This window comes from Numida meleagris, chromosome 1, assembly GCF_002078875.1.
Source record: "Numida meleagris isolate 19003 breed g44 Domestic line chromosome 1, NumMel1.0, whole genome shotgun sequence".
NCBI lineage: Eukaryota > Metazoa > Chordata > Aves > Galliformes > Numididae > Numida > Numida meleagris.
This window is the reverse complement of record NC_034409.1, coordinates 174,163,615-174,188,548: the sequence shown is the minus strand read 5'-3', so window position 1 is coordinate 174,188,548 and position 24,934 is coordinate 174,163,615. Positions and strand designations below refer to the sequence as shown.

General features: G+C 37.7%; 1 protein-coding gene across 4 annotated transcripts in view; it reads right to left on the bottom strand.

Annotated features, from left to right (window-relative positions):
• Window positions 683-24,934, bottom strand: part of USP12 (ubiquitin specific peptidase 12) — a 33,426-nt gene continuing 9,174 nt past the window's right edge. The window contains exons 2-9 of one of the 4 annotated variants that reach the window (XM_021378895.1): window positions 23,871-23,951; window positions 20,108-20,321; window positions 17,306-17,532; window positions 12,779-12,855; window positions 12,487-12,570; window positions 8,922-9,119; window positions 7,628-7,706; window positions 683-5,608 (exon numbers count right to left, since the gene is read on the bottom strand). In XM_021378895.1, the coding sequence (XP_021234570.1) occupies window positions 5,507-5,608; window positions 7,628-7,706; window positions 8,922-9,119; window positions 12,487-12,570; window positions 12,779-12,855; window positions 17,306-17,532; window positions 20,108-20,321; window positions 23,871-23,951 (1,062 nt within the window). In that variant the 3' untranslated portion in view covers window positions 683-5,506. Of the gene's footprint in view, window positions 5,609-7,627; window positions 7,707-8,921; window positions 9,120-12,486; window positions 12,571-12,778; window positions 12,856-17,305; window positions 17,533-17,819; window positions 17,936-18,841; window positions 20,080-20,107; window positions 20,322-23,870; window positions 23,952-24,934 lie in introns of those variants that run through there. The other 3 variants (XM_021378904.1, XM_021378914.1, XM_021378923.1) reach the window with 3 other exon arrangements.

Genomic DNA, 24,934 nt, shown 5'->3' with positions numbered 1-24,934 from the left:
GCTGAGAGAGCTGGGACTCTTCAGCCTGGAGGAGACTCTGAAGGGACCTTATAGCAGCCTTCTGGTACCTGAAGGGGCCTACAGGAAAGCTGGGGAGGGACTTTTTATAAAGGCAGGAAGCAACAGGACAGAGGGAAATGGCTTTAAACTGGAAGAGGGTAGATTTAGACTAGGTACTACAAAGACATTCTTCACTGTGAGGGAGGTGAGACACTGGAACAGGTTGCCCAGCGAGGTTGTGGATGCCCCCTCTCCCTGGAGGCATTCAAGGCCAGGCTGGATGGGGCTGTGAGCAACCTGGTCTAGAGGGAGGTGTCCCTGCCTATAGCAGGGGGGCTGGAACTGGACAACCTTAAAGGTCCCTTCCAACGCAAACCACTCTATTATTCTATGGAAATATACTTTAGTAAAATCTAGGTCCTATCAGTACTGTGCTTGGTAATCCCAGCATATTCTCTCTCCTTGGTATCTAGATCCTAATGGTTCTGTTGCTCATTCTGATAATATTGTAATATTGCCACGTTGCCATGCTAAACTCAAGCAATCTCAAAAATAATCTGAAGCTACTTTCTATAAAACAAACGTTTCATTTTCCAAATATGTTTCAGGTTCTGTAACAATGTTAGGGAGAAACACAGAATGGCTTCCAGAGTCTCTTCAAAAATACGATGAGAGGAGTACATCAGAATTGTGCCATTTATTCAATCCCATGACTTCAAGTACGTTTGCTTTTGAAGAAAACTTCCACCAGAGAGGCATAAGGATTAGAAGACAAAACAGCTCCAGCTCTTTTCAGTGCAAGAAATCCATTGATCTCCACTCTCAGGTACAGTTCACTAATTTAGCAGACCTAAAGAACAACTTAAATGGACACATAAAGGCATGATTCTTTAACAAGGAACAAAAGCCTAGAGGATGGTAGGGTGTTTTGAATACACTCTAAATCGTCCAAAACACTACAAATCTGTATTAAATGTAATATTTTACCTTTTAGGATTTTTTTTTCAATTACTTATGAAAGTACTGGATAAAAGTTCCTCTCCACATTCTCTGCACGATCTGTGCTAGGCATCCGCTCCTGGATTACCTAACCTGTGGAATGCAGATCAAAGGCATGATCCTCCTGTAATTAAAGCTCCCTGATGCTGCCAGCAGGAGTTCTATACAAAGAGCTGGGGCACAGCATCTCTGTCCTTAAAATCTCTTATGCAGAGCCAATCACAAGCCATTAGAGGGAAAGGAAGAATATCTTTCATTTGAGCTTCTGGGAAGAAAGGGGAAGATATTATTCAGTTCCTTTTAACGCTGGTGATATCTGCAAACAATCTTCCTTATATATCCAACATGTACTTAAACGAGCTCCCCCAAAAGGAACTCATCAGCCACTATAGCAGATTCTGAGGTTTAGCACACTTCACAAAGGAAGAGGCAGACTGTTTTGCAGATGTTTTGAATACAGACCAAACCAAGTTTATTTCTGCCTCATCAGACTCCATTATTAAAACCGGAAACAGATCTCAGAGCTCTCAGTAAAAGATGATGTGTGTTTGCATGGCAGTTGACCTGCATAGCTCAGCTGTAACAATCAATCAGAAGCAAAGCTCCAGCAAAATGGACAGCCCTTGAATACAGATGATGGAGAATAGTAATTTCAGTAATAATTGAGTACCTGGAGGCTTGCATGTAAAGGCACTGATGTATTATACATTTCACATCATTCTGTGAGGTTAGAGGGCTTTGAAGCCTCACAAGTTAGAGCTCCTAAAACGTTCGCATTGTATTATCAAGAGGGAAAGCAAGGAATGATTTAAGATGTATGACCTTAAGATCAACCCAGACAAACAGGAGGGGAAAAACTGAACAACTTAGACTGTAAAGCAACTCTATGAGAGCAAACAAGCTGCATCTGGATTACCTAAACTCCCAGAAAAGAAGTCGCATACTTATCTACTTATCTTGAAATACAGCTCAGTAATTTTTGCTAAACAGAAGATTTCACATATCAAAATTCCTTTTAAGAAGTTGCCTATACTGGTCACCTTCAGCCTACAGCTGAGAGACTGGACCAAATAACACAAGATGAAGTTCTTTTCATTTTAATGAATTGTGAAATTAGCTAGTGGCCTCACATTCATCAGGTTTACAAACATCACCACAAAAAAAAAAAAGTAATATAAACTTTCATGTGTATATGCACCAAGAAGAGCACATGTGATAAGAGCACATGGAAACGCTGAGACAGAGACATAGGGAGCGAGCCATGATGTCCTGGCCAGCATTAAGCTGCTGCTCCAGAAGGACGCAGACCTTCAAATCCCCATGTGCTAACAACTGAATTTCACCTGAAGAAACGCAACCAGATACACGACAAACTTCTGACAACACAATTCAAATTTTTAGGTGCATGTACGAATGATTAAGTCCCTATTCCATACAGTGAAAGGCCATGGATGTGGTCATCACAACTTCAAATGCAGCAGGGTACAATCTGTTTGTAAATAGTACATTATTCATTACAAACAGTAGAATATAGTCCAAGTGGAGGATGACTCGAAACCAAATCACAATGGATTTAGTCATCAGCTGCATCTCTGTTCCTTCTGATGTTGGACTCCAGTTCTTTGGTCAGTCACTTCTCTCTTATGCTAGCTCTGTAAATACTCTGATTTTTCATTCCTTCTGCTTCCCCTCCCAAAGTGGCAATCCTTTAGGTAACCTGGATGAATACTTTTATACAAAGGTTCTGCTTTTTAGAGGAAATGGAAGTCAAGAAGAACAGTATTTCAAAACATTCCGTACTTAAACGCATTCTCCTTCCACAGCTCAGGGCCGTCAGCCTAGCACAGGACACTCTAGATACTTAAGGTCTGAAAACACTGAAGAGCACAGAAGACAGCACACGGACCGTGAGGGCTCTGCAAAGGGTGCAGTACTTACCTTTAGAGAACATACTTTATTTAATAGAAGTTTTTGCTCCAATATACAAAATAGAGGACTGTAGTCCCAGTTAACATTTTACATAGTTACAGAGCAAATCATTTCCACCATTTACAACAACTGACAACTTTCCCAAACTCCCCACTGTATTACAGGCAAGAAAGAATCCCATACTGCTTTACATACCAACAATTATATTTTGCACTTCCCTGCTTCTTTACTTTTTCTAATGAAGTCGCAGTTTCTGATAATAGTTTAATTGAGAAATTACAATTATTTCAGCTGTAAAAAAAAAGCAAAGTGAAATATATAATTTGGAATACTATCTCAAAAACCCTACGCAAAATAAAAGTCGATGTCTTACAAAAGTACGTTGCAGCAGTAAAACCAGTGAATCAAACACAAGTGTTTGACATTTTGTTAGGGTATAAAGTATTTCGCAACCAGACTCAGCTTTGAGCTACACCACAAAAAAAAAAAAAAAAAAAAAAGAAGGACCAAACATTTATCAATTAGTAAAAAAGTAACATGACAGTTCTTTAGTTCTTTTACAGTACTGTACCTTTAGTACGCAAAGGACTTCATCCTTTAACGTGCACCATTAACCAACTGCCTCACCCTTTAGCCCTTTTCCCACAGAAAGCTGAAAAAAGGTTTTAAAATTATTTTAATTCCTTAAGAAAAATCCAATCATATTTTCTGCATCCCCCACAACATTGAAGCTTTACTTTACAATGCTGGTACTTCGATAGTTTGCTCGCTATAAATGATTTTATATAAAAGTATCCTAGCCTCGCCAGGGCTTTAGAAACTTTGAGTGTTACAAAAGCAGTTTGTTACAGTATGACAGTTGCTAAATAGCCCAATTTATTCAGTGACCCTGTTAAAGATTTGTTCAGCTGAGTGAATAGGTGAAGTCATTTCCTGAGCTAAAAGATACAGGTAAGTAAATAGTTATAGCAGCAGACAGGAGACATTCTTTCTAGAGTTTGCAACAGTATCAATAAAATAACCTTAGAAAACTACAATAAAGTACAAATCACTAGCTGAAGAGGAGTGACAAGGACATTCGAGACTTGATTGCCATCATCTGGAATGAATATCCCCTGACTTTCCAGAAGTTACATTCAGCTACTGTCAGACAAAGTACTGTTAAGTGGAAGAATGTCAAATCACAGCAGTTCACATTTATTACAGATCAGGTGTTTTGTCAAGATTTAATTCTTAATGCTATTTCATAAACCTAAAGCAAAGTAAAATCAGTCCGTTTCACCCCAAAGGTGAAAAATTCTCTTCTTTATACTACTTCTAAAGGAATGTAGTATATCTCCACTCTCATGAAATTCTAAGCCTATTTCTTTTTATTGCTTAGACACAATTTGTACTTGAGACCTTGAGTGGTTTTTGAGATAGTCACCCACGTTATTGGTAGTGTAAGTGGATCCATTTTTAGGAGAGGGAATGATATTCTGAAAATGGTTCCAATTTGCTTAGAGCGCAAGACATTAACAAACGATTAAAGAACTATCAAGACTGGTATACCACCACTGCACCATCTTTTTCTTCTGATATGCATTCTTAAAAGTCTTCCATGTATTATTTCGATCGCTTTTTTCACACGTTAATGGAAAGATAATATTCTAATTTAATTAAATAAAGTACTTCACTTAGATACCAGTTCCTCCAGAAGGAAATCTCTCTATGTTACTCGTTTTTAAAGACATTGTAGGCATTGCTTTTAGACTTTATATCAGCTCTTTTCCTAAACATTTAAACATAATTCGTTTTAATTCAAATTAATACATAAAATCCCCAATACTGGCTAGAATAAAGGACAATACACAAGATCCTAAGTTACAATAATTTATAAATAAAAAATATACTATTACAAACCAAATCTTTCCCCATACGGAGACTAAAAGCCATAATCTTGACTGATTGTTCCCGATCATACATTATAAATAACGTAAGCTTCTTCAGAGAAGCAAAACATACTTGCCTCCCTGACACTAGTTTGTGTCTTCTGTTAAACTACTACCATCAAGAAGGCAATTGGGCCCAGATACATCTTTTTGCTTACATGTGAACATTCCAGCCTCATTCTTTCAAATTTAAGCACAGGAAATTAAGTTTACGAAGAGTCCTTTACTTCTTACGTGTGAAGTCTGTATAAAATAGAGATCGCTAATGCTCCTATTGCACCAATCTGGCAGCGCTGTTAGAATCTGATTCAAATTCCACTGAAGTCCATGAAAGGTTCTCCAGTGACATTAAGAGGCTTTGAATTAGGACCACGGAGACAGTATTTCCTAACAGAAAGCTCCTGCAAGAGTGGCTGGTATCTCTTTTTGCTTACGGGATGCAGTGGATATGTGTAATCAGCATGACACCTGAGCAAATAAAATGAAAGTGATACAAAGGTTTTAAAAATCCCAAATTCTTTGCTTAGTCGTGTGCAAACTGTGCTACTGCCCCTGGAGCTTCCAGCTTTCCTTTTTTTCAGTGCTTGCTCCAATCCAAGATAGAGAAGATGTGAGGCGTAACAATCTCTCTTCAGTACAGCAGCCCCTCAATCCCGAGACTGATAGAAGAGAATGTAACCAGACTCAGAGTTCTTTGAGATGTCTGACGTCAACCCGTAGAATTCTTCAATAGCTTGTGCATCAATTTTCTGCATGTAAAATCCCAGAAATTTGATGTAAGAATATCTTATATAACATATATATCATATTAAGTTCCACTCTAGAATCTGTTTTCAAACAACTTCCACATATTATATAAATCCAAAATCCAAACCATTCTTCAATTTATTAGATTTTGGTTTCCTACCTGCCATCAGCTGCACAGATGGTAGCAGATACATAGATTTATGTACATACGTGTGTTCACTTTTAAGGATTAAGTGAACCTATGAATGCAACCATAGGTGCACTGCTTGCACAAGTTTCATATGGAATAATTTTAAAGAGAGCAATATCTCACTGAGACTTTTAATTCAGTATACAGAATGTATGTACAAAATTATCATTTCTAACCCTAAACACCGTAAGCCGATCAACTGCAGATGAGAATAATTTGAACTCATAGAATGAAGTTCAAATTTTTTTCTCAGTCCTTCATTCAATTTTGGGGGAAAGATTTAAAACATCTGGAATTGAAGAGAGTACATTCTGGTTTTCAATTTCATCATCTTTGCATACAAAAGAAACAAACTAAAAGCAAGCTACCTTGCCACATTTTAAGCCAAGGGCAACTAGGCTACAAACAATAAAAAGGTTGAAAGGTAAATCTTCCTTCACTTAGACAGACTTCATTTAATCTCATTTCCATTATAAGAATGGGAATCTTTCTCAAGAAGGAAAAAGTCATTCCAACTTAACTAATCATGGGCCTAACAGATTGCAAGATGTTTTAGATCTGTGAGGAGAAAAAATTCTTTCCTTCCTCCTTAGAAGGGCTCAGAGAAAAAAAAAAAAAAAAGAAAAACCACAAGAAATTGCCAGGTGTTACTGCTTCGGAACTGGAAAGATTGTGCTTCATGTTTGTGAAATGATATGAGATCTACCACAGCAGCTCCTCTTTTCCCTGGAGGAAAGTGAACTTTTGACCCTATCAAGGTATTTCAATTTACAGTGCATCTTGATAAGACATACAGGCAATCCTTTTACTTTCCCCAGCAACCCTGCATATTTCCATGTTTGGTATTTCCTATGTGAAAAACAATCCATAATGTGGCTTGGAGATAAGAAATTCTTACTACCCTTGACTTGTCCTGTCAATTAACACTGTAAGTCTAATACCTGTCTCACTCATTTTTCTTTTTAATTATGCAGTTCTTGTATATCACAAGGAAGAACTTAAATTATTCATTGTACAGGCTTAATTAAATTTAATAAAGGACTTGGACAGCACAATCATACTCCTGTTCCTGCATAAGTAAGACAAGGTGGAGAAAAAGACGACAGAACAAGCAAAAAACCAGAAACTGTCTAAAACACAGACTGCTCTTTCCCTCAATAAAGAATAAAACGTAACTGATGAAATAAAGTTGATGAAATCAAGACTGGTGAAGGAAATCCAGTTGTTCCAAGGTTTAGTTAAAAGCTTCTTTTCTTTTGAGTAACTTGTTAGGAATTCTTGAAATCCTAGAAGCATGGCTACTATTAGCAACAATATCATAAGCAAAAGACTTCTGTTTCAAGGACTAACTTTTAGATTTTACATGGCAACCTAACAGCTCTCAGTCTACTTTGACACTCACTGCAGCTTTTTCTGAAACCAACTAGGACGCTCCATCCAACAGATTACCAGACTGATCCATTCCAACAATTCATAGCTTCTCAGACAATACGAATAAATATCTTGCACCAAGAAATTGTTTACTCTAAGAGCGGTGGTAAAATCAGTTCACCCATACCTCTATTTGCCACATGCTCTGGCCAAAGGAACAGCTTACCAAACGAAGGTGAAAGACACTGGCAATAAAGAAGCTTATTTTAAGAAGTATAAAAAGTAAAATGCAATTCAAATTATTGTACAGTCAATCTGTAAGGCATGGCTCTGCACTCACAGTTCTTGCTCATTTGGAATGGGCGTTAGCATGACAGTCCTTTATGTCATTGAGCAGCAAGTAGGGGTGCAAGTGCTCTGGTAAGTATGAGAAAAAAATCCAGGGTTACACAAAGCTTACCTCAACAATATCATCATCAAAAAGCAACCAAAAATCGTGACTCTTCACTATTGCAATATAGTGTCCTCTGTTAGGGCCACTGTAAAATACAATTTAAAGAAGAATACAAATCATAACGCACACAAATGTACAAATATATTTCATTAAAGTGTTTTTTTTCTTGTAGAAAAGTAATATTTAACACTAATTAAAACGGCTACCAAACAATTTCCATTTGGATGTTTCTTTTCCAACTCAACTATATCTCAACTCCAACTCAAATAATTTTCACAGCAATGTCATAGAATGAGTTACAGAATCATGTCTTACCTATCTACATTTTATATACAAAGTTAAGGACTAAGCAGCACAGGCATGAAGATGTAAATGAAGGGAAGTAAAAGAGAAACAGAGATGTGAAATAAATAAATTATTCTGATCTTCATAATGACTGAACAGATCTGAAAGCATTTTATGATCTTCATAAAGAAAAACACTGGGTTCAACTACAGTCTCAATAAGATAACAGTCAAACAGATAAAGAGATAAGGAAAAAATAAAGAAAAAAACAACTGAGTTAAACTGATAATTTAAGAGATGCCACGTTCAGGCTGGACGTGACTCTGGGCAGCCTGGTCTAGTGGTTGGCAACCCTGCACTCAGCAGGGGGGTTGAGACTAGATGATCTTTGAGGTCCTTTTCAACCCAGGAAAAATTTTTTTTTAAGGAAAAATCCTTACAGCAATGAAAGGGTTTCCCATTTAAACTAAAACAGTTATAATGCAGCACTCTTCAGTTTATGGCAGACAAGAAAATTCTCCATAACTGCAATAGGAACAAAGAACTCTAAGAGCATCCCACTTTTTAGACAGATTTCAGGTAAGGAAATGATACACTTACCTGAACCTCAGAATTGAAAGTCAACAAGTACTTAATGCAGTTTTGCAACTGCCTTAACCTGCTAACAACACACAGAATTTGTACTTCTGGATTAGGGAGAAACTGTTATTAGATTTATATGATACGGGACATGTTTTATCTTTTTTTTGACATAGTTAGGCTTACACAAATACTCATACGAATACACTGTTACTGCTTTCCAAAGTGAACTATCATGGCAACAAGGCCACCTATTCCGCCAGGATTAGTGGCGCCTCCTCACAATGCTTTCCTTTCTAAGAAACTTTTCAGAGATCTTTAAATGCTGTTTGCGATTTGGGGAGTTTCTTTCCTTTTCTTCTTTTTTCTTCATTTAAAAAAAACAAGAACACTTTAGCTTTATACAAAAATCTCTTAGATAATATACCCTTATTACCTTCCGCAATGAACTACCACGGCAACAAGGTCATACATTCTGTCAGGATTGGTGGCATCTCCTGAGGTGTTAAATAAACGAAGCTCTAAAGGAAAAACTACTCTATAAGAGAGTTTCGTATATCTGTGCAGCTGATCCATGTATTTAAATCTCTTCAAATGGAGAGCTAGAATCATAGGCAGCTTTTTCACTTTCATCCTGAAAAAAACAGACAAAAAACAGCATTTCCAATATTGAGGCAAACCATTCTGCTGATATTAACAGGGAACTTATCTACTGAAGTCTTTAAAAAAAAATTTGCAAGTATTAAAAAGGTGCTCAAATCATCATCCAGGTAACAAATACTGAACTTGTCCTGCATTGCTAAACTAAAATGGGATTTTAACAATGGAGATAACTGCAAATATAATTAATACAGAAGCTAAATGAATACCTGGCAACAACCCACATAGTGATTTAGGCATAAAGGCTTGTATTAGGTTTACATAGCAAAGTTTTGGAAATGGGTGGGCTGCAGGGGTGGCCTCCGTGAGCAGAGCACAGCATTGCCCTGTGTCAGATCAGAGCCAGCTCCAGCTGCTCCAAAAGGGAGGTGCTGATGGCCAAAGCTGAGCCATGAGTGATGCTGGACACACGACTGGAGAGCAGATCTAAGGAAGGGAAGAACTGCTGCACAACAGCAACTGGGAGAGAGGAGTGAGAAATGGGAGAGAAGCAACCCTGCAGCCCCCAAGGTCAGTGTAGCAGAGCAGCAGCTCCCTGCAGTGCTGGAGAGGCTCCTGGAGGAGCAGACTGTTCCCCCACAGCTCACAGGCACCACGCAGAGCAGATCTGCACATGCAGCCATGGAGGAGCCCATGGTGCAGCAGTGGATGTGATCTGAAGGAGGTACAGCCCACGGAGAGCCCCTCCAGAGCAGCCCCAGGCCAGAGCTGCAACCCATGGAGAGGAGCCTGTGGTAGGGCTGGGGGAGCTGCCGTCCATGGGGACCTGCACTGGAGCAGTGCCTGAAGCATGGGCACCGTGGTACAGAATCATGTTGGAGCAGTGTTTGGAGAGCTAGAGCCTGTGGGAAGCCCATGCGGGATCAGTTTGGGAAGGACTGCATCCATGGGAGGGAGCCCATGTGGAGCAGGGCGGAGAGGGATCACAGAGGAGCAGCAGAGACAGGCATCAGGGACTGACCACAGCCCCATGCCCTGTGCTGCGCTGGGGGAGGTGGTACAAGAGGGTGGATAGGGGAAAGTGGTTTGTAGTTTGGTTTTAGTTTCTCGCTGCTCTAGTCTGTTAGCAATAAGCAATAAATTCCATTAATCTCCCTTGTGCCAAGTGTCTTTTGTCTGATCTCCCTGTTCTTACCTCAATGCATGAAATTTTTCAACATATTTTCTCCCCCTGTCCTGAGGAGGGGGAACAAGAGTGCAAAGCGGTGGTGTTTAGCTACCTACCAGTGTTAAACCACCACAGAAAATGCAGCTTTTAGACATACCTCCCTAGAGCTTCCCCGAGTTTCCAAAAGCAAACCTAGGCACCACTCAGCATACAGGGGAGGTAGTGCAACAAAGTTGTTCCAGAGATTCTGTTACAGTTCAATTTCCCCTTAAACTGGCCAAGTCAAACTAGCATTTCAGAAAAGGCAATACCAGTTTGTCACATTTATATTACTTCAAGTTTTCATATCAAGCTATTCATTTCACATTGCCAAGGGATACAGACAGACAACACTGTTGTTCCCCACACCTCACGCTCCCAAAACAAGATAATGCTAAGCTCCAGCACAGTAATTTTGCACAAAGGTTGCACCATTATTTTCTTGAAGTCAAAGCCTGGAAGCGATAACCTAGTTGTACTGACGGCTCGCTGGCCCCTTTCCCTAGTTTGAGGTAGTGAGATTTTGCATCAGTGCCTACAAATTCACATCAGCCAACTACAGCTGATCTGGCAACAAAGACTTTAACTCTCTGGGAGATAAACTTGCCCATACTAATAGCAACCATGCTAGAGTTCTCTGCTTCTGTGCCTTAGATCAGCATTGCACAGAATTTTATCAAACTGCCTTGAGCCATCAAAAGTAGCTCCAAAGTGTCAACAGTACAGCCCAATGAAGGTTTCAGATGTGTCTACTAAGACTGTATTTTTACAACGTCGGTAAATACGTTTGTATGGCATAATCCTTTTTCAAAAGATAAGGGACCGGGGACAAAATCCTTCCTTCCCTTTTTCTCATTAAACGTAGACTTGATAGTAACTGTGGAAACCCTGCTAGACTCAATTTTTCTCCTTTGTCTGCGAGGAAACTAGGAAATGAGAAATGCTGGAGAAGGGCTGACAGATGACAGAAGTACAGTTACTTTTTAGGATATTACTGAGATATGGATATAATTTCTGCTGATTCTTTTTGCAAAATTAAAGTTCTCTTTTAATAAAAGAATTGTGTTTGACAATAGGAGCTCTTTCAATGGCAAAGAAAGTCACCTCTGCTAGTTGAGTAGACACAATCATGGATAAACTTCATGCTATAGAGATGGAAGAAAATTATGATTGCAGTGAAACTGGTCACAATGAAAACAAGAAAAGGCTCTGTTTTGCCAGTATTTCCATACCTACAGTACAGGCTTATGTCAAGATAACTTATTGTTGGTTAGAGATCACATTACCTCCCACACAGAAGAAGAGCTAAGGCAACAGAAAACAACTGGACAGACTTTGCTTCACAAGCCCCTCATACACAGCAATTAAGCTTAGGCAACATGCGAATGCATGCTTTGCAGATAAGACATGCCAAAAGCCATGTGTTGAATCTATGGTAAACTAAATAACCAGAGCCAGTGGTATAACCAGTACGGCACGTCCCCATCTCCATGTTCCCATCACTTCAACTCATCCATAAGCTGACAAATACTTTCTCAGATTAAAAAAAAAAAATACAGTACAGTACACAAAATCAAGAGGTTTTTTTCCAAGTTGTAAGCAATATTAGACAAATATTTTACACAAAATAAACTCTAGGTTTCCATGGAGCTTCTGATGCTTTCCACGAGCACTGCCACACAGATGTTTACCACAGCTAATTAAAAACTCAGTTAAAAAGTGACATTACAAACATAATTCTGACTGAATTGGCAAAAAAAGTCTTATGAAACCGCTGCTTCCAGCAATTGTAAAAATTATTTAATTATTCAGAGGAAAATAATTGTATAGAGTCCCATAAAATCAGTGAAATTTCATCACTATCCACAATTCTTCCTTAATCACTGATAGTCTAACTTCTCTTTTTATTTTATTTTGGTCTTAAGAACATTATTTTTCTCGTTCTACAAATAAACAATAATCGAAGGCCTCCAAAAACACTCTCAGTGGATTCGCACTACTCATGGAAGGAGGCTCACTGAATTCAAGTAAGAGGAATGAAACCAAGTTACTCCTTAGAGGAAGAAGAGAGAGATCATTTAAGAGAGAAAGCACTTTCTCCTCCTGCCTCATACACACACAAACACACACAGAAATACAAGAGCATTTTCATGAAAATATTTGTGTTGTTTTTCCTTCCTTGAGTCTGACCTACCTTTTATGTGCTTCTTGCTTACTGCGACATTCTTCGCAGTAATATTTGTATTCACTACACAGAGTTTCTGTATTGCTGAAACCCCTGAAAGAAAAAAAAAAGATATTACAGAGATACAAGCTTCTTACCTGAAATACACATATAAATGCATGCAAAAAAACCCATCATTTTATTAAGTTTATGTAAACTAAAATTTTCTCAAGTCAGATGACTGTGAGCTTTTACTTTTACTTCCTTCTTTCAAGGTCAAAAAAGACAGGCAAAATATATAAGTTCAGATTTTTGCATCTACCTCAAGCAATGAGTAATTGAAGTATTTTGTTCTACATCAACAGACAGATCTAAGAAGTCTTCATCTTTGCTGCTTATCTGCAGGAAAAAAAAAAAAAAGATGAGCACATTGCAGTTTAAACCTGTTAAACTCATTCAACTCTTTTTCAGCACCGTTTTCTCCTGACAGAATATATCTTCTACCTTATAATAGCTTTCCAAAAATTGTTACAAGTGAAATGTCTTAACACGTCAGATATTTGCTAGATCTGTTTCTAATTTTGTTCAGAAAGAGGAAGATGGAGATGTATATCTGCCCAAGGAGGTAAATGTAATCAAAGAAGAAATTTCATCACAAATTCAGAAAAATGGTGATGGATGAAACCCATAGCGGTCCTGATAATCAGCAAGGTTATTTAAATGTTTATGAAATAGCTAGTGTCTCCCCTTCAGCATCTGGTAGTGTTTCTTCTTTGTACCTAGAGATACTCAATATCACTGGTGAGAATGATTATTGCCTTTTATGACTCCTACATACAAAAGTGAATGTTCGGAGAAAAGATGCCTGGTTGCAGTATTGAAAAGTTGTTCTCTGACTCAAGAGACAAGGGCACAGTTGCTAAGGGCAGCACACATGGAGAATAAAAATACAGCTGCTCAAGACAAGAACTTCTGAGAACTAATATAACTGGGGGAAAAAAAAAAGCTTATGGAGTTAAGTTAGAACCTTCTGCTAATATATGTGAGAGGACTTGAGAAAGATTCCTCTCGCTAGTCTACAGTGAATTTTTCCAAGAATGAGCGTAAATACAGAAAATGGACCACTATGCCACTACCCATCACATCCACAATATCATTAAAATGCTTCAGTTTAGACTTCCAGAAATGTTTCAAGATGGGAAAGAAAGCCCCCTGCATCTTCAGGGATGTACTACAGTTTAGGTGTACTGAGATGGAAAATTTTCCAACATAACCCATTGCAAACATGAATGGTACACAAAGGAGTCTAGCGGAAATCCTAGGGGAAGGGGACACAACCAGGACAGCTGACCTAAACTGGCCAAAAGGATATTCCATACCATAAGACATCATTGGAAAAAAAAAATTACAAAACTGAGGGGGGGTTGGCCAGGGGCTTGCAGCTGCTGCTTGGGGATTGGCTGGCTATCAGTCAGTGGGTGAGCAATTGTTTTGTGTGTGTATATATGTGTATATTTATCATTATTTCTGTCTTTCTTTTCTGTTTTAGCAAATATTTATCTCAACCTACGAATTCCACTTCTTTTTCCCCCAATTCTCTCCTCTATCCCACTGGCAAAGGTGGGAGAAAATGAAAGCCTGCACAACAACTGGCTGTTGCACATTTCAGATCATGAAGAGCCATTACATGGTTTACCAAGCGCGTTTTTTCCATTTATATTGATAGTTTAGAAATAGCTATTATTCATTTTTAATATTTCTTAGCCATTAGTATTTGAACTGCCAATTTACTCAGAGTTTTACTAAAAAAAAGAAAATTTTAAAATTAACCTCACACTCTAAGCATGCCCCCTCCTTCTCCAGAGGTTCTATCTCCAATAAACATCACTATTTTATTGTAAATCATGTAGTTATTTCCAATAAACATCAATTCCTCAGACTAAAGTAATCTTCTCTTCAATGCTATGTATTCCAACTGTACATAGAACATAAAGATGGACGTGGTCAGAAAACCTCATCATTTGCAAAATCAAGTCCCAGTCTGCTCAAAAAGTCTCGTGAGTGCTCCTAACGCAATATATGCAGCAGAACAGTGGTAAAGACATGAGGCATTCCAACATTCTAGCTAAAGGGACCACACCTTGTTCTCATACCCCGGACTTAATTTTGCACGCAGATTGCTCACCCGCAGTCTGATGGCTAATGCCAGAGACATAACTCAGAATGCTAACACAAAAATCTGTATTACTTTCTGTTTGGAATTTCACTAGCAATATGCTGTAGCTCACAGACAAAAAGGCTTTTGCAGTTGTAGGCTCCCATGTATGCTAAGACAGAAACTATTTTTCAGTGAAGCTGAAAGAAAGGGCACGATTTATTGAGAGGGAGGAAGAGAGAGAGCAGGACATAGTTAAGTTTCTGTACCGCTCCTGTAAGAGACAGCACCGAGCTTTTCCTTATTGTTACTCGTCAGCCCAAAGTAGAACTTTCTATCTTGAAGAGCTATGTGAAAGAGTAAAACCAACTGCTAAAAAAGAAAACCATTATCAGTTCAGTCTGATGCTTTTGGCCCAAGACTGTTTCCCCTTTGTCACTAACATTATTTTCTGTTTCTCTGATATTCTTCCCTGAAATTTTGAGGAAAACACTGTAAAACCAGTGAACTTCTACATTTTTTTAATCAATTATCCACAACGAAAATGCAATATTCACTTAGTCATACTTCTTATCTTTATCACAGAAGGGGAAAGAATCATGACAAGGTACAACATCAAAAGAACACAAAGACAATTTACAGTTTCCTAACTTATTTATAGTGTAGCTTGATCCAAGACAAATCTTTTTTAAGAGTCGTATCTATGTTTTTTTATACTCCACTATATTCCATGTTTAAACTGAGGATTAATCTCTAAAATAGTCAGTTAAATAAAAGGGCTAATGAGACTGTGCATCCTGGAAAGAAGCTTTTTTTTTTTTCTATAATTAGGACAATCAAAATTACAATGAAATCTTGCTAGGTTGGTTTTTAGAAAGATTGCACTGTTTTGAACTGTTAGAAGATGTTCATTCCCATGTGGAAGAAAAAATATAAAACAAAATACACCTAAGTATGCATTAAATTCCACATTTAAGTAAAAACAACAACAAACAACTAAGGTTATTGTCTTATCACTAAGAAGCACTAATTCACCTCTTGCTGTATAAGCTGCTACACAGCATTTTCAGTTACATTTCTAAAAGACTCTAAATGCCAACACCTTCAATAAGCATTAAAGCAACCATGAAAGTTCACTGTATTTGAAAATAAGACACTATTCACAGTAATATTACATACATACTATGTCTAAGTGCGTTTCTTTCTAAGTGCCTATTTTCAGGTCACTGTGTTTTAATCAGACAGAAGCTGTTATACTTAGTAGATAGACAGCTGACAAAATAGTTTCCAGATTGTAAGGGGCTGGGATACAAAAGTCCTAGCATACAAATAAACAATGTGCATTACAAAATTTTCCATCGATGATATTCTTTAAAATTCAGCTAGCCAGCTTTGAACAGATGTAGCAGATCCTGTTCAGCAACAGCTAGCACAAAAACAGAACTAAGCAATATTAGAAAAGCTCGAAACTGTGACAGGTCTGGTAACTAATAAAATAATGCTGGCAAAGAATACTTCAGCATTTTTAGATTGTGTTAAGGACTCTACGTAGATCAAAATCCTGACACGAATAATGCACAATGCCACAGTGAGGAACAGTAACGACATCAGTCCTATTAAGAGACTAGAATAAACATGTATTTCATGATAAAATAAATAGAAAAAAACAGTACAAGAACTAAAGAAAAGTAATTTACAGTTGCCAAGAAGTAATAACTATAGAGGAGAAACCAGAAATAAAAGGCAGTAGGCAGAAATCAGCACTTAAATTACTGAAAATATCAGGATCTATTGAAGTCTGCAGTTGCATTACATATGACATTAGGAAGCTTTTTTTGTTGTTTTTTTTTCCACATCAAAGAGGTGATATTTCTAGAAGACAGAAAAAGTACATGTGAAGTATATAGCTTTAATCTAATTCCCCCTTTCCAATGTCGTGTTGAAATACGTGCATTATGTAATTAAGGAAATAGGTATAGAGAGTCACATAAAAAATACAGTCATTTACCTTTTTACAATATCTAAGGCACAGGCCATGAGAGAATTACTGTAATTTTCATATTGTGCTGCTTTTTCTCAAGCAGGTAAAATTCAATTACAAGTTTCTCTCCAAAATAGTGTATTCCTTTTACCGTAGAACTACTCTCCAAGAAAATTTTAGCACAGCTCACTTAAAAATGAAGCTTATTTCTCAGGGTCCAGTAAGAGAAGAATTTCTGTGGACAGACATTTAAGAGGAAACCACAGTATCTTGATTTCAGTTGATTTAATTTTTAAAACTAGAAGTCTATGGAAACCAATTCAGAATATTTATTTCTGGAACATATGACTAAATATGACATAAGTCTTTAAGACATTATATTGAAGAAAAACTCCCCACCTCTAAGTAGCAGGCTTCATTGCTCCTACAAATATATCAATTTAGACTTCTCTAACCTAAATTTTGAAGTTGAGTACGACTACACAGACAAAATTCAACTGGACATCCTCCTAATACTGACCAATACCTTTTTCCTACAAATTATGCATCTGCTGCTGGAAATTTCTCACTGACAAATTAAAAACAAAAACGTTCATATACCCATAAGATTTCTGAAGAAAAAAATCTAATCTGCTAGTCTGTTGTGATAAAGGAATCATGAAACAATGTTCTGGAACATGAAGATTTGCTTTATGAAGTAAATACGGACTTACAGTTTCACACGTAAGACATCTGGTTTCATTTGTTAATGTTCCCTGAAAAATTTCATGAACCCACGTTGGGTCTGGTGGGCTGTTATTTTCATTATCAATATTGCCATTGGGTAAGCGACCATTTTGCTTCTCTTGTTTTCTTTCCTCTTGCAATATATCCGCAATTGTATTTAATAGGTAGTTTAAGAACTCATGGGCATCCTGCTGCATGTAGTTATCAAAAAGCTCTGCAAGATTAAAAGAAAAGAAACAGGAGATTTTTAAAATGAATTAGTTAGTGCTATACTATAGGCAAGTTTTTTTAAAAAGGAAAATTTCAAAGTTAGTCTTTGTTTCAGGTTTTGAATCGCTTGTGACAATACAACACCAAAATCAGGACTTCAACAGTGCTTGGGGGTGCAGAAAGACTAAGTTTACATTCATGTAAATATCTCAGCTGATTAGAATTACCAGAACAGTGAACTATACTGAAAGAAAACTTGGCCATTACTCTGCTACCTAAACACTGGTGTACCTGTAGTGCCACCTGAAATTTTATAGCTTGGCTTGGACCATCCTCCAGTAGCCTGTCCATAAGGATTTGGATCTCCTACAGGGGTTTTCTGCTTCTGACAAGCTTAGACCAATGTCCTGGATAACAAAGGGCATTTCAAATGGCATTAGATGTTGATATTTTCACAAATGAACTCAGAACTTATATAAACCACTGGAATATTTCCCGTTATGTTCTATTATGATTAACATGAACAACAAATGTTCAAAGCATTCCTTTACTAATTTTTACTTTTAAGGTTTGACACAGCAAGGATGAACTTTAAAAGTGCATTGCCATCAGAACTAGAATTAAAAGATGAAGAACTTAAAGATACTGACATTTTTAAGTAATTATTACTTTTCTCAGATCTCTTTAGGTAAGGCAGTATTTGTAGGAGCCATGTCAAACTAGCCTAAATATCTAGCCAACGCAAGAACAGGCTACAAATTAGGTCCAGTCCTTCCAATTTCCTTTTAGCGCAAGGATATACTAAGAGACAGGCCTTCCCTGGAAGGATAATTTCCAGAATTGGAAAGATAAACATAAAAAATCCTCAGTGAAGTTTAAGTTTAGAATTGCATACGGGGACTACATCATAGCTTTACCATCATACATTTGATTGCATCCAGATGTAAACTTGAAATTGAAATAAATAAAAACCTGAATTACTAGCAATTTAGGGAGAAGGTGATGCTAATCTGTATCATTTGGAGAGCTGCAATGAAGCAGCCAAGCATATGAATCAAGTAACTTATTTAATGAACACCTACAATATTATTTTTGAGAAGAAAAAGTTCAACTCTGAATCTAACCACCTACAAAATCTTTATTTAATCAAGTACATCAAGGCTGCAAGTCTCTCGAGGTTAAACACTCCAGAGATTCTTCATCATGCCACATCACAAATCCCTTAGGGATATCTGTTCAGTCGGTAAATTAACAAGTAAAACACATTGTTCATTTTATGATTAGAAGAAATTTAAGCAAACATGACAGTATACCTTCAGCTGACTTCAAGCCAGTAGCTGCTTCCCAGTCAGTTAAGCTTCAAGGTCATAAATAGATGTATGTTGGATTCAGGCTTAGAAAACAAAGACTGAATAGCAGCATTGTAATGTGGAATACATGAAGATTATGTTTTCAGACATCACCCTGGTACAGATGGATACTGACTGGAACAGAATTTAGGTTGGTATCGCATACCTATCTGATACTCTCTTACATTAACTCTTCTCTAAAGCTCAAAATTGTATACCTTCACAACAAGCAAGTAATAGCATATATGATGCCCATGTTACACTGCTCAAAAAATTTTACCCATTTAATTCTGTAGAAAAGGTGAGAGTATCATCATCAACACAAAAAGCAAACAAGCTGAACTTTCACATCTGATCTCTCTACAAAAAATATTTTTTCCACTTGCCTTCTCCTGCTTAGAATTTCAGTGCCATTAAATAATTGAACATTACAAACAACACTTCATTAAAGAAAAGTAATGGTTCCTGTGCTTTACTTTCTGCTTTCCATTTGAACTGTTCTCTACCTTTGTTAGCCAACATTCACTGATTAACTAGTGAAAGAATATTCATAATACCCTAATATAATTCATTTATTTCTACAAACGCATTGAAATACAAACACATTCAAGTACACATACTGAAGAACTGAACGACAGGTTACTATTCTGCACAGGTCAGAGATAAGAACCTCATTTTTTGGATAAGAAATAAAATGTTAAAAATCTCTGGAAATCTCTTAAAATTCGGGATATCTATTACACTAAAAAGTTAGATAAAACTACTTACTGATTTGAAAATGCATTAATTATTTAAGAAGTAGATCAAGCTAAGTAATGCAAAAAAAGCTAACAATTAAAAAGTGCATAGGATTTTAAGCTAGATTATGGAAGTGATTTCTCAATGTGCATTCCATACAGTCAATCTGGCAAACTGATCACTGCATTCAAAGCAAAACGATATTTTAAGAAAAAATAAAAGCTTTAGAGTGAGTTTTCCTTATAAAAATACAGTTCTTAGACAAAACTAGCACGCAATTTCAGAAGCAGACACTGACAAAAGACTCAGTTATATACAAAGAGAGACGATGATTCTTTCTGGACAGCTCCAAGGTTACGCTCTTATTCTAGGGTTACATCTACTTCACACTACAGCACAAAGAACACTTTTCATCCCTAATATGTCGATATTCCACTATTTCAACTTCAGAACTAAGTCATACTTGCTACATAACATAAGAAAAAAAGTTACCATTTTCTTTTCGTAATCTTGTTATAAATTTCTTGGGAGGTATAACTCCAACTTTTTTCTTCTGGGTGGCTATACTGTGGAAGAGATCAGCTAAGCATGTAAGGAGATTCTCTTTTTTTCTTGGTTGACTCTTGTATGCTAAGACTTTGTCTCGAAATGGACGACAAAAATAAAGTGCCTGAAGAACTGAATTGCAGTAGCATGTGTTCCCAAACTACAAAATAAGAGAGAGATTTATTAGCTTGCGCTGTATTACTGTAGAGAAGTAAAATTTAATCGAAAGTACAAAAAAATTCACAAACGTTGGCAAATTTTCTGCAAGTCATTTCTTCTTGACTTTTAAGACCACCAAACAGAAACATGCTTTACCATGGAATAAGAAGTATGCTGTACGTAAATGCAAAAAAAAAAAGTAGTGAATTTGATCAACACTATAATTTTATCTTCCTGTAAATTTATTAATAGAATTATGCATTAACTTGGTTCAAAACAAATACCACCAATTTCACAGCTCCCCAGATATGCCCAGCTAAAAATATCTATCCATTTATCACATCTATTCATCTAGCCACAACGGTACAGAATAGGTACAGTATGACTTCGTACTGCGAGAAGCGATCTCAGACACTTCAGAAATTGGTTTCTCCAAATCTTCTTAGCTGTGATCAACGTCAGAAATAGCTGCTTTAACTTGTTCTTATGTTTTCAGTTTTCATTTTAGGGTGACAGGACTGCCATTCTGAAGTTTTCCTAAAACAGTGAATTGTGGCTTACTGAGGATTTGAAGCTACGTCAAAGGTTGAGGTTTCACTGAAAGGAACAGAACTGACAATTTGGATATGGGCATTTTGAATGAGGTAGGCCACTGAATTGAAACGGTACAAACAGGGACAGCTCTAAGAGCATCCACAATTCCTTTCGTGCCAGGACACTGTACATTCTTCTTCCCCAGACTCCTTCCAGGTCTTAGGCACAGCTTCCCTCGAGTCTTGCAATCACTGACACTGTCTCTAACCCATCCCCATGTGACAAACTTCCCCATCGCTTCTGTGAAGGCAACATGAAATGTCAGCGGAGAGTTACTTGCATTTCATACAGCCCCCCTGCAGTAAAACCCATTATCTAACACAAAGTGACAACGTTCTTCACAAGGCTGTCAGCAACTAATCAAACCTTTCAGCAGTAGTCACTCAGACTGCAAATTGAAGCACATACCTACTATGCACCTCCTGTAACATATGAAAATAATGTTCTTATTCATGTTTTTTTATGAATTATTAGCAAATAGAGGCACAAAATTCTAAGAATGTACTGTGAAGGGGAGAGTTTTAAGAACAGGTTCTACCAACAGAGAAAAAAGATGAAAAGCACTACATCTTAGGCGTAACAGGAAAGCACCTGTTTTCTGCTCTCTACCAATTGAGTGACAAACAAGAGCACTATGCAATTTAATCAGGAAGCTGGCAAGGAAATTGTTTATATTAAAAAATAAACAAAAAAAGAAATATGAAGTACCGCTTACTGAACACACAAAATACACTGAAAGAAATCAATAAAAAGACTGCAAGAACAATTAATAAAAAGACAGACATGATCCTGCTAATGAGTCTGTCTCCTTCTTTCTTATAGCCCCCGTTTGTATACTGGAAGGCCATTATCAGGTCTTCATTCCTCAGATTATTTTTGTGGCCCTCCTCTGGAGGCACTCCAACAGGTCTGTATCTCTGAGATAGTTCTGAGTTTTCTGTACTGAGGACTCCACATCTGGACACAGTGCTCCACATGAAGCCTCACCAGCACAGAGCAGAGGCAGGATCACTCCCTTGCCCTGCTGGCCACGCTGCTTTGGATGCAGCCCAGGATGCAGTTGGCTTTCTGGGCTGCAAAGCCACATTGCCGGCTCATGTCCAGCTTCCTATCCACCAGCACTCCAAAGTGCTGTGCTCAATCCTTTCATCCCCCAGCTTGCACTGATAGTGGGGGCTGAAACAACCTGAGTGCACTTGGCTTTGTTGAACGTCATGAGGTTCTCCCGGGCCCACTGCTCCAACCTGCCTAGGCCTCTCTGGACGGCTGAAAGTGCTGCCTGGTTCTCAGAGGGAACCTCCTGCGTGCCAGCCCATGTGTCCCTGCTGCCTTTTGTTCTGGCACTGGGCAACAATGATAACTGTCAATCTGTCCTCTTGGCACCATAGAGGGCCCTGAACTGGACACAGTGCTCCAGCTTCAGCCTCACCAAAGTAGATGAGAAAGGTCTTGATTTGCTGGCTGTGCTTTGCCTAATAAAGCCAAGAATACCAACAGCCTTCTTAGCACATCACTGGCTCACGTTCAACTCAATGTCCACCAAGAACTCCAGGCCCTTTTCGAGAGTGCCTCTGTCCAGCTGGGTGCTGCCAGCACATCCTGGTGCCTGGGGCTGTTCCTCCCCAGGAAAAGGACTCTGCACTTAATCTCCATGAGGCTCCTGACAGGCCCTCTCCAGCCCTGCTGAAGTTCCTCTGGATCATAGAATTATAGAATTGCTCAGGTTGGAAAGGACCTTCAAGATCATCAAGTCCAAGCGCAAACAACATGGCTGGTGGACGGCGTGTCACGGATGGTGACACGGCTCTCTAGTGAGTTTCATGTTATCTTGTATTCGTGTTTACTGAGGACATTAAACAAGACTGGATCCTGTATCGATCCCTAGGGTATTCTGTTCCTTACTGGCCTTCAACCAGACTTTGCACCATTGACAAATGCCCTCTGAATCCAGTCATTCAGCCAGTTTTAAATCCACCTCACCATCTGCTCATCCAGGCCATACTTCAACAGGTTCTCTCTGTCAACATTATGGTACTCCATACACTGTATTTCATCTTTTAAGAAAAACAATGCACCATTTCAACTTCTATGAGAAAGGAAAAAATGACTAATTTAAGTCACGATACTTGAGCTGCATCTAAGTCAGCTTATCAGTAAGAATGTTTAATGGCTGTACAGCATATACCAGGATTTTAGACTCCTAAACCATATCAGTACTAAGAACCTGGAGGCAGAGATACATGTTGTAGTAGCAGGACAGCATCACAAGTCATTAGTTTCGTTACAAAAAGCAAGATGATAGATCATGTTAAATCAACCTTGTTTTAGTATAATTTGCAAAGTATCCCCAAATAAAATATTTAATAATTAATTTTAGACAGAATCATAGAATTTCTAACAAGATATGTTTTCCATGGGTAACACCAGAAATGTAATTTAAAATTATTACTGAAAACTAATCATCAAATTGAACAATTCCGTATGATTTTCCACACTTGCTTTCCCCTTCAGGCTTAGTATTTTTTCACATCTCAATAAAAATGGCAGATGTGAAGACTTAACATTACCAACAGTTTCACACAGACTTTTTCCCTGTACTGTATTTATCCACTTAAGTTGGCATATAACCAACTACAAGCCATATATTCTAAATAGTTTTTTGTTTTTTAACATTGTCATAATTTATATGCAAGATATATTGCAATATAATGCAAGAAAGTGTTTAATAACTACCCTATAGTAAGTAAAATGAAATAAAATAAATTATTAGCTCAATTTCAACTATTATTTCATTAAGATATTTTAACAAATACGCTGAGTATTTAAATACATTTCAAAATGTATATTCAATGACTATATCATTCAGTGTTTTAACTATTCACTTAGTGGCAAACTTGTAATTGAACCAATCCAGTCATAACATTTCAAAGCAATAGAATTATGAACTGAAACTTACATTAACTAAACCAAAATAGTGTTCATTGACTGGAAATTGTTCTGGACCAATCTCTTTCTCCAAAGCTGAGGCATTGGCGCCCTAGGAAATCAAAAGCAGTAAAATATTAATGTTGCAACTATGCACACAGTGAGTTTAACTAGTTGAGAAAAAAAAAAATGAAGTGAGGTTTTTTTGCAAGGTTTTTTTGCCTTTCCTCCAAAGACTTTAAAATGAACAAGTACAGCTATGAGTGGCAGCTCACACACATTGCAGGCATCTACAACACAATCACAACTACGAGTCTGACCACAGCACACATATAGGGCAACAAGCCATTGTTCAAGAATCAGCTGTTTTGTCAAAACACGCGTACTGAGATATAATTACACATTTCATGTGATATTTCAATCTTGATTCTCATATATGTATACTGTACAGTTACTTCAGTCAAAGGTATTTATCCCCAAGCAATTGCTGATTTACTTTGACTTGACTACACGCACGCGCACACACACACACACACACAATTAATGGTCACAGCTGTAGACTTTGTTAACACCAAACCTGTCTCTTTTGATCTCAGATTGTAAGACTCAGGTTTCACTGAACTTCATGCATGCTGAAGCAATCCCCCTAGTCAGGACGTAGGAAAACAAAAATAAGTTGGAAACTATATAGAGAATGGATGAAACACCCTTCTGCCTGTAGCCTGAAGGGTGGAGGCAGTGGAGTTTGTGATCCAATTCATCAATCATACATGGCAAATTAACTAAACGTGTTTAATTAGCCTGTTTCTTAATCCAAAGGCAAGCACACAGGCAAGATAATATTAGCCACGAATGCAGGAAAACCAGTCCTTTGAGTTCTGCTGATTTGCACTCTCAGGATGTTTAGATTGGCCACAAAATCATTTCACACAGATCTGAAAGCAGACAGGTCACCCAGCAAGTCTTCTGCGCCATAATACTTACATGCTTACAATAAAAGAATCCAGCACCCTTTCACCACCAGAAAGTTATTTAAATGGAATCCAAAATGCCCTAGAGATACGGGTTTCCAGATACGTTCTGTTCAAAAACCAT